Source organism: Amphiprion ocellaris, chromosome 1 (assembly GCF_022539595.1).
Source record: "Amphiprion ocellaris isolate individual 3 ecotype Okinawa chromosome 1, ASM2253959v1, whole genome shotgun sequence".
Taxonomy (NCBI): Eukaryota; Metazoa; Chordata; class Actinopteri; family Pomacentridae; genus Amphiprion; species Amphiprion ocellaris.
The window spans coordinates 43,516,907-43,531,456 of record NC_072766.1 but is presented as its reverse complement, the minus strand read 5'-3'; the positions used below and the strand labels follow the sequence as shown (position 1 = coordinate 43,531,456).

General features: G+C 44.6%; 1 protein-coding gene across 1 annotated transcript in view; it reads right to left on the bottom strand.

Annotated features, from left to right (window-relative positions):
• Positions 1–289: 289 nt before the first annotated feature.
• Positions 290–14,550, bottom strand: part of plekhg4 (pleckstrin homology domain containing, family G (with RhoGef domain) member 4) — an 83,304-nt gene continuing 69,043 nt past the window's right edge. Inside the window, exons 13-24 of the mRNA XM_035947733.2 lie at positions 8,097–9,046; positions 7,025–7,274; positions 6,585–6,674; positions 6,125–6,349; positions 5,321–5,491; positions 5,070–5,250; positions 4,883–4,999; positions 3,186–3,327; positions 3,013–3,113; positions 2,193–2,386; positions 1,654–1,713; positions 290–566 (exon numbers count right to left, since the gene is read on the bottom strand). Of these exons, the coding sequence (XP_035803626.2) occupies positions 1,675–1,713; positions 2,193–2,386; positions 3,013–3,113; positions 3,186–3,327; positions 4,883–4,999; positions 5,070–5,250; positions 5,321–5,491; positions 6,125–6,349; positions 6,585–6,674; positions 7,025–7,274; positions 8,097–9,046 (2,460 nt within the window). The 3' untranslated portion in view covers positions 290–566; positions 1,654–1,674. The remainder of the gene's footprint in view (positions 567–1,653; positions 1,714–2,192; positions 2,387–3,012; positions 3,114–3,185; positions 3,328–4,882; positions 5,000–5,069; positions 5,251–5,320; positions 5,492–6,124; positions 6,350–6,584; positions 6,675–7,024; positions 7,275–8,096; positions 9,047–14,550) is intronic.

Below are 14,550 nucleotides of genomic sequence, written 5' to 3'. Positions count from 1 at the left end.
ACATGTGGAGACTCTGAAGACACCTGGAAGAAGGTTCTTTGGTCTGAGGAGACCAGGATGGAGCTTTATGTCCATCAGACTAGATGATATATTTGATGGACACCAAACACTGAACATCATCACAAACACATCATCCCCACTGTGAAGCACGGTGGTGGCAGCATCATGGTGTTCCTCAGCAGCAGGTCCTGGAAGGCTGGTAAAGGGTAAATGAATGCAGTAAAGACACAGACACACACACACACACAGACACACACACACTCAGCTGTATTTAATAAACAGATGTTAGTTTTTTTTTCAACAAACTCATTTATTCTTCCAAGTAACAAAAGTTCAGCTGTGGATTATTTACACTCATGTACAGTCAGTCCGAAGATCCAGGACCGGTTCACCTCTGACCTGTTTCTCCTCTAGACCTGGTTCTCCTCTGACCCGGTTCTCCTCCCAAACAGAACCACTGATTAAAGTCTAACGTTATATTTACACCACAGACTGAAGCTCATAAATAAACCAGATGAAGCTCAGATCACACGTCCACTTCAAGCCATCACCGAGTCAGAACGGACCTGCAGACACACAAACACAACCACAACCACAATTAGAACCAGAACCACAATCACAACCACAATCAGTACCAGAATCACAACAAGGACCACGACCAGGACCAGGACCAGAACCAAGTGTATTAACCAGCAGATAACCTGGACTCAGTGAAGTCCGAGATTAAAACCAGCATGAGGTCTAATAAAAGGTTCAGATTATTGATCAGAGATGGATCAGAACCAGTTATTAATGAGCTGCTGATCAGACGTTTTCAAATAAAGTTGTGATTTTATCTCTAATCAGTTTAACAGCAGAGATGGTGCGTTTAAAGACCGTTTGTAAATGTGAGGATTCTGGTTCTACAGGTTCTGGATCATTAATAAATAATGTGAAGAAGAAGACGCTGCTTCTTCTTCGTTGGTGTTTGGATCAGATAGAGCAGAATCGACAGGTTCAGGTTCAATATTGATCCAGTTTAACGTGGAGATAAACAGGATGAATACATGATTGATTGATAAGTGATTGATAGATGATCGATAGATGATTGAAAATAATTGATAGGTGACTGATATATGATTGATAGATTACTGATAGGTGATTGATAGATGACTGATAGATGACTCATGTGATTGATAGATGATTGAGAGGTGATTGATAGATGTCCAATAGATGACTGGTAGGTGATTGACGTGTGATTGATATGTGATTGACAGATGACAGATAGATGATTGATATGTGATAGATGATTGATAGATGACTGATAGATTATTGACAAGTGATTGATATGTGATTGATAGACAGTTAATAGGTGATTGATGTGTGATACATGACAGATGTGATTGATATATGGCCAATAGGTGATTGACAGATGACTAATAGTTGACTGATAGGTGATTGATAGGTGATTGACAGATAATTGATAGATGATTGACAGATGACTGATAGATGATTGGTAGATGATTGATAGGTGACTGATAGGTGATTGATATGCGACGGATATATGACTGATAGATAATTGATAAGTGAGTGATAGGTTATTGATAGATGATTGATAGGTCATTGATAGGTGACTGATAGGTGATTGGATGATCCAGAGATCATGCGACTCACGTTCATTTTCAGGCCAGCTGATCAAACGACGGTGGCTGGACTGATGACAGCTGCAGCTTTCTGAGGACAAACACAGAATATTGATCAGCTGATACATCTGATCAATTTATCTGATCGATCTGATCACTGCTGTAACCAAACAGATCAATAATCAATACTTTTAATGATCAGACAAAACAATACCAACAACAGAAGATCAGTTCACTGATCAATACCAGCTGACCCCGTATTGATCACTGATCAGGTTAAACTTAAACCACAACAGGTTCACCTGGAGATAACCTGGATTTACTGACAGGTGATTAGTACCACAGATGAGGACTACTACAGGTGAGAGGTACTTACAGGTGAGAGGTACTACAGGTGATTAGTACTACAGGTGAGAAGTACTACAGGCGAGGAGTACTACAGATGATTAGTACTACAGGTGATTAATACTACAGGTGATTAGCACTACAGGAGAGAGGTACTTACAGGTGATTAGTACTATATGTGATTAATACTGCAGGTGAGGAGTACTACAGGTGAGAGGTACTTACAAGAGAGGTACTTACAGATGAGAGGTACTGGTTGCTGATTCGCTGCTTGCTGGAGGAGGAGCAGGAGGCGGAGTTCTGGCTGTGTGGGCGGGGCTCCTCCTGCAGCGCCTCCTGCAGGTGGGAGGAGACGCAGCCGCTGTCGGAGCCGGTGGAGCCAGAGAGGCAGCGAGACGATGAGCCAGAACTCTCTGTGGCTGCAGAACAGAACCAGAACCAGTGAAACCAACTGCCCTCTGGGTGCATCATGGGAAACGTAGGCTGCAGTTCCTGAACTAGAGTCTGTTCGGGTTAACCGATTACTGGAGCTGGTATTCAGCATCTCTTAGATTAACAGCATTTAATCAGCTGATCTGTAATAAACTAAATGTTCTGTATGAATGGATCAGACCGTCACCATGGTAACAGAACCACCAGTCTGAGAAACAGCAACGTTAACAGAAGTCCAGTCTGCTCAGTTAGTATTAGAACTTAATTAAATAGTGATCGATATTCCTGTATTTATCAGAGAAACTGATCGACTTCACGGAGATCTGGACTTTAGTATTTCATTCTGTATAATAAAACGTTACCACCTCAGTATCGCTTCAAGTATTACTTCTTATTATCCATTATTATCTGACTGATTTTTTATGATTTCCTGCGTTCAGTCTCATGTTTTCTGAGCAACATTAAGTTTTTTTAGTTTTATCTTGATGATAAAAGTCTCCACAGTTACAGCTGACTGTCACCTCAAACCTTCATCACAGTCAGAGTCGATCAGGAGGCGGAGCTACAGACTGACATCACGGCCGTCTCCGTGGTAACGTGCGTATTTACGTACTCATGGATGGCTGGCTGCTGGTCTCGTGTTCCTGCTCATCCTCCTCGATACAGGAGGCGTTGAAGGAGCTCTGAGCGGCCGGAGGAGAAGGAAGCGTCTGACTGCAGGAGGATGACACACAGTCAGAAACACACCTGAGCAGCTCCACCTGCAGCAGGACAGGTGAGTCCTACCTGTACATGTGCAGGTTGAGGGGCCCCAGCAGGCTGGACGAAGACGGTCCTGGAGCTGCAGAGTCGGACGTCACCGCTCCTCGTTTGAAGGGATTGGAGTGGTCGAAGACGGAGACGGCGATGGAGGCTCGAGTTCTGGCACCTGGACCAGAAAACTAGGATTATTTAGAGTTTCATCAGTCGATGTGTTTCACTCATGGAACTACGATACATCCCATAATACTGATGATCAGAGTTATAGAAAAAATGGTTCAGTGTTTAGACTGTGACACCTGGATGGATGTAAAACTGATCTTGTGTCAGTTTTTATTAGAACCCAGGTGTGTTTTTTAGTAAAAACTGGTCAAATTACATGAAACAAAAATCGTCCCAAATGTTCCAATATGTGTCAAAAATTGCTCAAAATACTGTTGAAATGACAGAAGATGTCCAAAATTACACAAAATTGTTCAAAAAGTGTAAAAATCTGTCCAAAAATGATAAAAACCTTCCAAAATGACTCAATATTTCCCCAAATTATTCCAAAAATGTTCAAAAGGACCTAAAATTTTGTCCAAAATGACTCGAAAATTATCCAAAATTGGTCAGATCTGGTTTATCTTTAGACTATGATGCCTGGATGGATGGAAAACACATTTTTGACGGTACTGTTGAAATAACATGAATGTTGTTACTCAGAATTTGTCCAAAAAGACCCCAAATCACAGAAAATGGTTCAAAAATGAGTATAAAGTTGCTCATATCACACAAAAGCATTCTAAAATTAAACCTGACTCTTCCAAAATTGCTTGTAAATTGTTGAAAATTATGCAAAAATTGTCCAAAATTCCACAGTTTGTCCAAAATGACTCAAAATGTGTCAAAAACACTGTCTTTCTAAGTGTCAAAATGACTTAAAAAGTTTTAGAAACGACCCTTCCAACAAAATTCAAATATTTAGAGGCTTCAAAGAATTATTCATATTAAACAAAAGTTGTCTGGAATTTCACAAATTAGTCCAAAATGACTCAAAATTTGACCAAAGTCAGTCAAAATGTGTCCAATAATGACAAAATTTTTTTAAATTTGCCAAAAGATTGTCGAAAAATGCCAGAACTCAGATGTGTTTCTCCTCCTAAATGTCATGGTTCTATCTGCTGGACTGATGAAGTTCTGAGGCTCAGATATAATGGAAAAAGTCCATTAAAAAGTGATAAATCTGGACCCACCTCTATGGACTTCAAGGGCCTGGAATGTTCTAAGTGAGACTAAACTTAAATACCGGAAATAAGAAAGGAGAACGTCCCCTGTAGAAAGTTCTAGAGTAGACCTACTGACACCTGTAGAAAGTTCTAGAGCAGACCTACCGACAACTGGAGAAAGTTCTAGAGTAGCTCTACTAACAACTGTACAGTAGTCAGTAGGTTTACTCTAGAACTTTCTCCAAGGGACGTTCTCCTCTATGGACTTCAAGGACCTGGAACTCTGGAAATATTCTCAGTCTGAAGGTAGAACTCTGATCATTAATAAAGTTACTGGAGCTGAAGAATCAGATGGTTCTTAGGAGGTTCTGAGGAGGTTCTGGAGGAAATCTGGTCAGATTTAGTGGATTTCCCTGTTCTGATCTGAGTGTTTAGCTTGTATTGTATAATTCAGCTTGTCATGGGAGGATATAACGAGCAGGTTGTGGTCCAGTGTGACCCGGTACGTGAACGGACCTCTGCTCTTCATAATGTAGTGAACCGCTCGGTCGCTGATGGCGGCGTCGCTCGGCTGGATGTCCAGGAAGGGTTTGTTCCCGACGCCCATGGACACCATCTCCTTCAGACGCATCTCTGTGGACGCAAACACACGGTGAGCTTCTGAGCGGCGCTGCAGCTCTAAACTCCGTCTACGGGTCGGTACCTTTGTTCCTGGTGGCCTGGGTCCAGAGGATCCTGGCGATGTCGCTGGTCCACGCCAGCTTCACGTCTGCTGAAGATGCCTGCAGGATGAAGGTCTGGTTCTTGGACGTCCTCCTCCTGAACCAGATCTCAAACCTCAGCCCGCTGTCCCCCGTGGACTCCGTCAGACCCACATCGGCCGTCTGAAGGCGACATTCAAACGTCAGAAGCGGCTCTAAGCAGAACCTGTCTGGACCTGGCGGCTGTTCTCACCTTGAAGGAGTGTTTGTAGATGAACACGTCCAGGCCTCCCTCCATCTTCTTGGGTTTGCTGAAGAGGACGAGCTCCTCGAACAGGAAGATGTGGCGTTGACATTTCCTCCTGCCGCTGCAGACTGTGAACTCGTCCTGCCGGATCAGCTGACCCTGTTCCTTCAGGTTCACCTGCAGAGGACCAGCAGAAGATCAACCTGATCAGATGTTCCTCCTGCTGAACATCACTGATCAAACCAGAAACACTAATCATCTGGAAACTTTACTTTTCCAGTTTGTAGTTTTCTGCTCTGAGGTTGTTTCCTGTCATGAAGAAAACATGATCGATGTTCTTATCTTCTACCAGAGAGTCAAACTACTGAGGAGCTGATGAAACCAAACTGACCATGACTAGAAACACCCGATGTCCACTAGACTTCATCTAGTTGTTACTGATTAATAAAGATGCTGACTGTCGGTTCAGAAACATCTCTGGAGTCGACCTGCATTAAAGTTTTAACTCAGAACCTGAACCAGATTTAGGAGTTTCTGCATGATGAACATCTGAGCGACCATCTCACCGAGTCTGAAGCTAATAAACTCACATCTAGGGCTGCAACTAACGGTGAAATCGTCTGAGCATGATACGTGCGGACATCCACGCTGTATCGTGTCTATGTATGTACAATGCAGTGCGTATGTCTGTCCGTGTTCCGCGCTCTGCTCGGACAGTGATTTCTGTTGCATCGCGCGCTCACTCGGCTTTGGATGATGCATCGTGCTCAGACGATTCATCAATTCATCGTTAGTTGCAGCCCTACTCACGTCACAGTCTTGGATGGCGTCCATGGCCAGTAGGTCGTTGCCATGGCGAAGCTGGAACTTGACCATGTTGGTGGCGGCTTGCAGGGCGATAAGCTCTGCCTCCTGAGCCACACCCACCTCCTTCATGAGGTCAGACAGCAGCAGAGCGTATTTACTCATCCTCTGGATGGGCTTCAGCAGGTAGGAGGACAGGTCCATCTTATCACCCAGCTCCAGCTGCTTCCTCTGCAGGGGAAAGAAGAGGGGACAGAGAGGGGAAGGAGAGGGGAGACACAGGTGAGATACAGGAGAGACACAGATGAAATACAGGTGAGATACAGGTGAGATTCAGGTGAAATACAGGTGAGACACAGGTGAGATTCAGGTGAAATACAGGTGAAATACAGGTGAGATACAGGTGAGATACAGGTGAGATTCAGGTGAGACACAGGTGAGACAGAAGGTCAATTCTGGTTCTCACCCTGAAGAAGGAGAGTCCATGATGGGCCAGCAGAGCGTCAGACTTCGGCTTGTTCTTGCTGTACAGAGCATAAAGACTGAACTGTTCCTGCTGTAAACAGAAAAACACAGTCAGAACAGAACCAACATCTGGACCAGAACAGGACCAACATCTGGACACAGGTATAGAGTTTAACTGTGGTGTAGAAATGAATCAGATGGAGACTAAAACTGAGCTGAACATCCAAACATCTGAGGATAAGACAGAAACACATTTAATGGTTGCTGTAAACTTGTGTTGCTGTGTTATTGTGTGTCTGTGTGTGTTAGTGTGTGTGTTGTTGTGTGTTACTGTGTGATAGTGTGTTGTTGTGTGTCGTACATGTTTGAGGAAGCAGTGAGGGACCCTCAGTGGGTGTTGTTGTGTGTTACTGTGTGATAGTGTGTTGTTGTGTATCGTACGTGTCTGAGGAAGCAGTGAGGGACCCTCAGTGGGTGCTTCCAGCAGGCCTCCAGCTCTCTGAGGAAGAACTGGCTGTGGAAGTCCAGCAGCTTCTCCAGGTTCCCGAAGACCACGGATCGTTTTCCCCTGAGGTCCTGAGGAAGGTCAGTCCGGTCCATCTCAGGGAAGTAGTGGTGGATGATGTAGCGCAGAGAGCGCACGTAGTCACGCTCCGTGGTCACCATCTCCTCCACGATGTGGCGCAGCTTACTGCAGCAACACAACATGACAACACAACAACACAAACAGCAGTAAAACAAAACAACAATAAAACACGACACAAACAAAAATAAAACAACACGACAATAAAACAACACAACACAAACAATACAACAGTAAAACAACACAACATAAACAAAAAGAAAACAACACAACACAAACAAAAATAAAACAAGATGACATACGGTGAATGTTGTGCTTCCAGGACTCTGGTTTCATATAAACACTCCAGATTAGCTTCATTGCTACATGCTAGCCTAGCTGGGGCAGTGGTGGCGCAACGGTTAAATCTCTGGACTACTGATCAGAAGGTCAGAGGATCAAACCCCTACGTCAGGCCCTTGAGCAAGGCCCTTAACCCTTCCTGCTCCAGAGGCGCTGTACTACGGCTGACCCTGATTGGGGGATTTGCGGAAAGCAACATTTCACAGTGCTGTAATGTATATGTGACAAATAAAGGCTAACTGATTAATTAGCTGAGACCGCTGCTGAACACAGACAATTAACTGATCAGATACAAACTATTAAATTATTCTTCTGATAATCAGTTTGAGTTGTTTCTTAATAAAACATCTAAATGCGAATATTTTCTGGTTTCTTTCCTCTGACAGTAAACTAAACCAGACGTTTGAAGAAACTCAGATCCACATTTTTCACTATTTTCTACATAGGAGGTTCTGAATGATTCTAATTTTTAGTTCTGATTTGTTGCCTCCAGCAGACTAGAACCAGGATGAGGTCAGTTGGAGATTTTCTGGTTTTAAATATTATAGAACAAAGCTCCCTCTGGTGAACCCCCTCCTAGTTCCCCACCTTCCTCTGGGTCGTGGGTCCGCAGGGCTCCCGGGGGTTCTGGGGGTTCCAGGCGTCCCGGGGCTCCTCGGTCCTGTTCCTGCCCAGCCGTGAGCAGCCGTCCTGGGGCACAGCGTGTGGTCGGCCGCCTCGGTGCTGCTCACCTCCAGGCCGCGGATGAACACGCCGGTGTTTCCTCGGCGCACCGGCTCGCTGAGGGCGCGAGGACACGGGCCGTAGCGCGGCGCCTCAGGGGTGGAGGGGGTGGAGGGGCAGTCGAAGCTCTGCGTCTTCCTCAGCTGCTGCCGCCGACAGGAGGACAGGATGGAGGACGAGGAGGCGAGGCGAGGGAGGCTGGAGGAGCAGACCTCCACCCGCTCAGACGACTCCTCGGAAGAGGAGGAGCTGCGGAACAGACGCTGCAGGAGGGGCGTGTGCTGGGGGGTGGGAGGGGAGGCGGAGCTACGAGGTGAGGAGGTGAGGGGGAGCGTGGAGGCGGAGCTACAAGGTGTGGAGGAGACAGGTAGCAGGGAGGCGGAGCTACGATGAGGTGAAGATGAGTCTGTGTCCTCCTTGGGGGTGCAGGAGGAGGAAGAGGAGGTCTCTAGGACCCCCCACAGTCCTGACAGACTCTTCCTGGAGGAGGCAGAGCTCCAGCTGAGGGCGGAGTCAGAGCGGCGGCACTGGGCGGAGTCTCGAGTCCTGAGCGCCGCCTCCATCTTCCTGTCGAACATCTTCTTGGTCTCCTGACACTTGGACCAGGCGAAGCTCCACTGGCGGAGGCCCCTCTCGCCCCGCAGCTCCCCCGCCGCCGCCTTCATCTCCTGGAAGCGGCCGTCTGGGATTGGTGGGTGCTGGCGGTGGTAGCCCTCCAGGCAGCCAATCACAGCCTGGCATTTGTCCGGCAGCGTGCAGTCCTCCATGCTGATCCCAGCTAGGTGACGCATACCCTCCAACGCCCAGCCATAGGCCTGCAAGGACAGAGGTCACATGATGTCAGGGGGCGTGGCCTCTCTGTACTGACAGGAAGTGACCATTACGTGACGTGACTGCATCAGAGTGACGTCTGGTTTCTACAGGCAGGAAGTCATTAACTACACTCACTGTTTCATTAACGTCATGGTGGATAGAAAATAAATGAGGAATGTAAAACAGAAATGATCACGTTGATAACGACGGATATTTAAACCTCTGAAGGTCAACTAAAGAAAACCCATGAAATGACAGCATTAGTCTGAAACTGGAAAAACAGAAAGAAATAGATTTTTAGTTCTCAGATGGTCTGAAATAATCAGCTGTCATGTTCAGGTCCACCAGAAATATGAACCAAATCTGAACATAACATTGGGAAAATCACCTTATCCTACATGTTCTACTTAATAATTCACCAAAAAATAAACATTCACATTAAACAGAGACCAGCAGGGAAACATTCAGAGAGTTTCAGGTTGAACTGCAGGCAGTGTTTCCTCAGAGAGACTAAAATAAACTCAGCAGAAACAGAAAACAGAGGAGCAGGTTGCTGGAGATCCATTCAGCATGGAGGAACATCTGCAGATGATGAGCAGAGTAGAGAGGAAACGTCTGGAGACAGAAAAACATCTGCAGGATGAGGAGACAACAAGACCAGAAAAGGACACAAAATGACAAAAATGAGACACAAAACAACAAAAACGCGAGACAAAATGTGAAGACACAAAATGACAAAAAAAGACACAAAATGCGAAGAAAAGACACAAAATGCGAAGAAAAGACACAAAATGACAAAAATGAGACACAAAATGACAAAAACGTGACACAAAATGCGAAAAAAAGGACACAAAATGACAAAAATGAGACACAAAACGACAAAAACGTGACACAAAATGCGAAGTAAAGACACAAAATGACAAAAACAAAACCTAAAATGACTAAAAGCGAGACACAAAACAACAACGATACAAAAAGATCCATCCAGCATGGTGAAACATCTTCTACAGATGATGAACAGTGTAGAGAGGAAAAGTCTGGAGATAGAAAAACATCTACAGGATGAGGAGATGGTAGGAGCTTCAGGAGAAAACCAACTGGAGGTTCGTTTCTAGAAACGTCTTCCAGAACCTCCAGTTGGTTCCTCCTAGGGGTCAAACCACCAGGAGGCGCTGCAGAGCTGAAAACGACCTGCAGGTTGTTCAAATAACACAGAAACACAAAAACGTCACTCTGAAGTTGACAGAGCTTTGAAGTGTGTGTTCATGTGTGTGTTCGTGTGTGTGTGTGTTCATGTGTGTGTCTGCAGGCGCCATAAAGGAGCCGACCGCCGACCTCCTCTTTGTTCAGGTCTGGTGGGGGAGGAGACAGTAGATGAAAGGCTGGAGGCCTCCTGCTTCTACTGATGGACTGAAGGAGTCTCTAGCTCCTTCTGAACACACTGCCCACCCCCCCCACACACACACACACACGGTTCAGTCCTGCTGCAGTAACACGGAGTGACCAGCAGGCGGCGCTCTGATGAACAGTTTATATTTCACATACATGAACCAACCAGAGGGAGGTTCAGGTTTTAAGGTGGACTGAATCAGAATAAAGAGGTTTAAACATCAGGAGTTTAATTTGGTGTGTGAACCCTGACAGCTAGAAACCCTTTAAAGCAGGATGAGAGATAAAACAGGTGGAGTTACCGGGCAGATAAACAGGAAGTGCAGCTAAGCCAGGGTTTCATTCAGTAAAATATACTATTAGAGTAAATATCTGCAGTGAGAATGTGGAACATCACACAGTATGTGGTATAAACAAACTGAGATAGGTCAAAGATAAACATCCTAATCAGAGGCAGGAAATGACAAAAACATGACACAAAATGACAGAAAACGACAAAAATGACACAAAACGAAACATAAAATGACAAGAACAGGACCTAAAATGAGACACAAAACAAGAAACAAGACAAAAAACTGAGACGCTGCATCCACCTCCAACACTCCATTCATCTCTGACAGCAGGACAAGACTGAACAGGTTCTCAGAGTTCAGGGAAACCTGCTTCATCCTGCAGCAGAAACACCTGAATGGTCACAGAACCAAACCAGTAGAACCAGTCCAGACCTACTGGTCTGACTGTCCTCTGCTGTAGCTTCTGTTCACAGTTCATTAACTTCTTATTTAGGACCCAAAACTAAGTTCTGTAGAATATTTTAGATGAATTTTGTTATTTAGCAGGAACCAATTCTGCTGCAGGTGCTAGGTAAATGCTAAGCTAATGCTAGGCTAATGCTAACACTGAGAGGTTAGCTGTTAGCAGCTAATGCTAGCTGTACCACCGTAACATGTTGCTAAAGTCAGATCAATTTTAACAACCTGCAGAAACTGAACAAGAAGCACAAACATCTCCACCAATCAGGACTTCAGCTAGGCTAACGGCTAGCAGCTAAGCTAGCAGGCAGCCATAGATTAAACGGAGGCTGGAAACAACAAAAAATAAAGCTTTAAGATCTGGACCTGAGTGGGAACAGAGAGAAGAACAGAGAAAGAAAACAAGAACAGCAGACAGACTGTTATTGATCCAGTCAATGATCGGTCGATCAGTAAACAGAGAATCATAGTATCTGATGTTCAGCTACTGTAACCAATAACAGAATAATTGTTCATTCATTCATGAAGGAGCCTAGTAATGAATGACAGGCTCACTGTTAGCATGTTCTCTGCTTCTACTCTGGGTGTTTCTAAGTGTGTTCGACATGAATAAATGTGACTTTAAACGTGACAACATCCCCTTTGGGACGGAGGAGGGACCTGACGGTGAGGCTGTTTATCAGGGAGGGTCCGCTTTGAGTCTCATTAAGTCCTGAGAGCAGACAGACGCTATTAAATGAGTCCTGACAGGGTGGAACTGTTTGGCTGCAGGCTGTGAAGTCTGAGAGTCTCTCTGAGGTCTGAAGACAGGAACTGTCCACAACAATACATGAGACTGGATCCATCTGGGTCTGCTGGGTCAGCGCTCCTCAGACCGATGAGCTGCTGATGAGTCCTGAAGGCTGCAGCCGCTCGCTTCCCACAACCTGACACACATTCAGCCTGATCTCAAATCAGCCGGTTAGAAGCTCTGAGACCCTCTGACACACATTCAGCTGACCTGGGAGCAGCCGGACAGAAACACTGAAACCGGAGAGTCAAACTCATCTCAGTCCAGGTTCCACATCCAGCCCAGTCTGATCTCCAGTGGACCAGTAAAACCACAGCATGATAACCTATAAATAACCACAACTCCTAATGGTTCCTTTAAGTACAAAAAAGTATATTCTGAAAATGTTCACATTTAAGGAATTGTCTTTTTACTAAACATCATGAACAACCTGAAATTTATGAAGAAAAATAAATTCAGTTTCATCAACATTCAGCCTCAGTTTCTCATTTCCACATTACAACTTCCAGATCAGTGTCAACAAAGGAACACAACATTTAGTCACCTGGAACTGAATGATAAAATATTTGACAAAACACAACAAAATATTACAAAAATGCGATACAAAACGACAAAAAATGAGACAAACCACATAAAAAAACAAAAAAGAGACAAAAAATTTGACAAAAAAGCTACAAAGCGACAAGTAAAATGGACAAATGACACAAACGAGACAAAAATGACAAAAGCGAGAAGCAAAACGACAAAGCAAAATGACAACAAGATGAAAAACACAAGTGAGGCAAAAATTAGACACAAAACGACAAAAACGTGAGACAAATGACAAAAGTCAGACAAAAAACAGCAAAAAAAGGAAAATATTACAAAAATGAGACACAAAATGACAAAAGAACAATGAACAACCTAGTAATTTACTTTATGATCCAAACAACTTGTCATGGTCTAGAAATGATTTTAAATTTATAGTTTTACTAATTTACAATCTGCAGTTAATGTCTTCTCTGGAATTTTTACACTTTGAGGACCGGATTGGATCCTCTGGAGGACTGCTTTAGGCCCACGGGCCGCATGTTGGACACCCCTGGTCTAAGACCCTCTGACACACATTCAGCTGACCTGAGATCAGCCAGACAGAAACTCTGAGACCCTCTGCTGGGGCTGACAGGAAGGTTATCTTTAACAATCAGCAACAAACTGTAAAAACAGAAGGAATCACTGGATTTTCAACTTTCCAACAGTCCTTAAAGGCATCAGGAGTGACGTGATGGTTCCACTTTACTTTAAAGGTCATATTTACTCAGATCCTGGCTCACCTGTCAGACCAGGACCAGGTGACAGAACACCTCAGATCTGCTCTGAAGAGAGTTTATATGACTGAGTCCGCTGCTCACTGGACTGACTGGATAAACTAGACTTCATCCGTTTGGAAAGAACATCTACATGATAGTCTGGAGCCTCCAAAGGAAAACGTCCATTAAAAAATAATATATCTGGACCCACTTCTATGGACTTCAAAGGAGAACGTCCTGTGGAGAAAGTTCTAGAGTAGACCTACCGCCAGCTGTAGAAAGTTCTAGAGTAGACCTACCGACAACTGGAGAAAGTTCTAGAGTAGACCTACCGACAACTGGAGAAAGTTCTAGAGTAGACCTACCGACAACTGGAGAAAGTTCTAGAGTAGACCTACCCACAACTGGAGAAAGTTCTAGAGTAGACCTACCCACAACTGGAGAAAGTTCTAGAGTAGACCTACCCACAACTGGAGAAAGTTCTAGAGTAGACCTACCGACAACTGGAGAAAGTTCTAGAGTAGACCTACCCACAACTGGACAAAGTTCTAGAGTAGACCTACCGACAAGTGGAGAAAGTTCTAGAGTAGACCTACCCACAACTGGACAAAGTTCTAGAGTAGACCTACCGACAACTGGAGAAAGTTCTAGAGTAGACCTACCCACAACTGGACAAAGTTCTAGAGTAGACCTACCCACAACTGGACAAAGTTCTAGAGTAGACCTACCGACAAGTGGAGAAAGTTCTAGAGTAGACCTACCCACAACTGGACAAAGTTCTAGAGTAGACCTACCGACAACTGGAGAAAGTTCTAGAGTAGACCTACCCACAACTGGACAAAGTTCTAGAGTAGACCTACCGACAAGTGGAGAAAGTTCTAGAGTAGACCTACCCACAACTGGAGAAAGTTCTAGAGTAGACCTACCGACAACCGTCCACTTGTCGGTAGGTCTACTCTAGAACTTTCTCCAGGGGACGTTCTCCTCTATGGACTTGAAGGATCTGGAACTCTGGAAATATTCCCAGTCTGAAGGTAGAACTCTGATCATTGAGAAAGTTACTGGAGATGAAGAACCAGAAGTTCTGGGGAGGTTCTGGTGGGAGCTTTAGTCCTATTTGGTTGATTTTTTTGTGCCAAATTGGAGTTTTCTGTCAAAATTTCACCTGTTTTGTGGTAGTTCTGGTCATTTTCATGGTACATTTGGTCACTTTTGTGGTGATTTCCCATTTTTATGCTGGCATATTGGAACGTTTCAGGGTAATTTTGGCTCTTTTGGGGTAAATT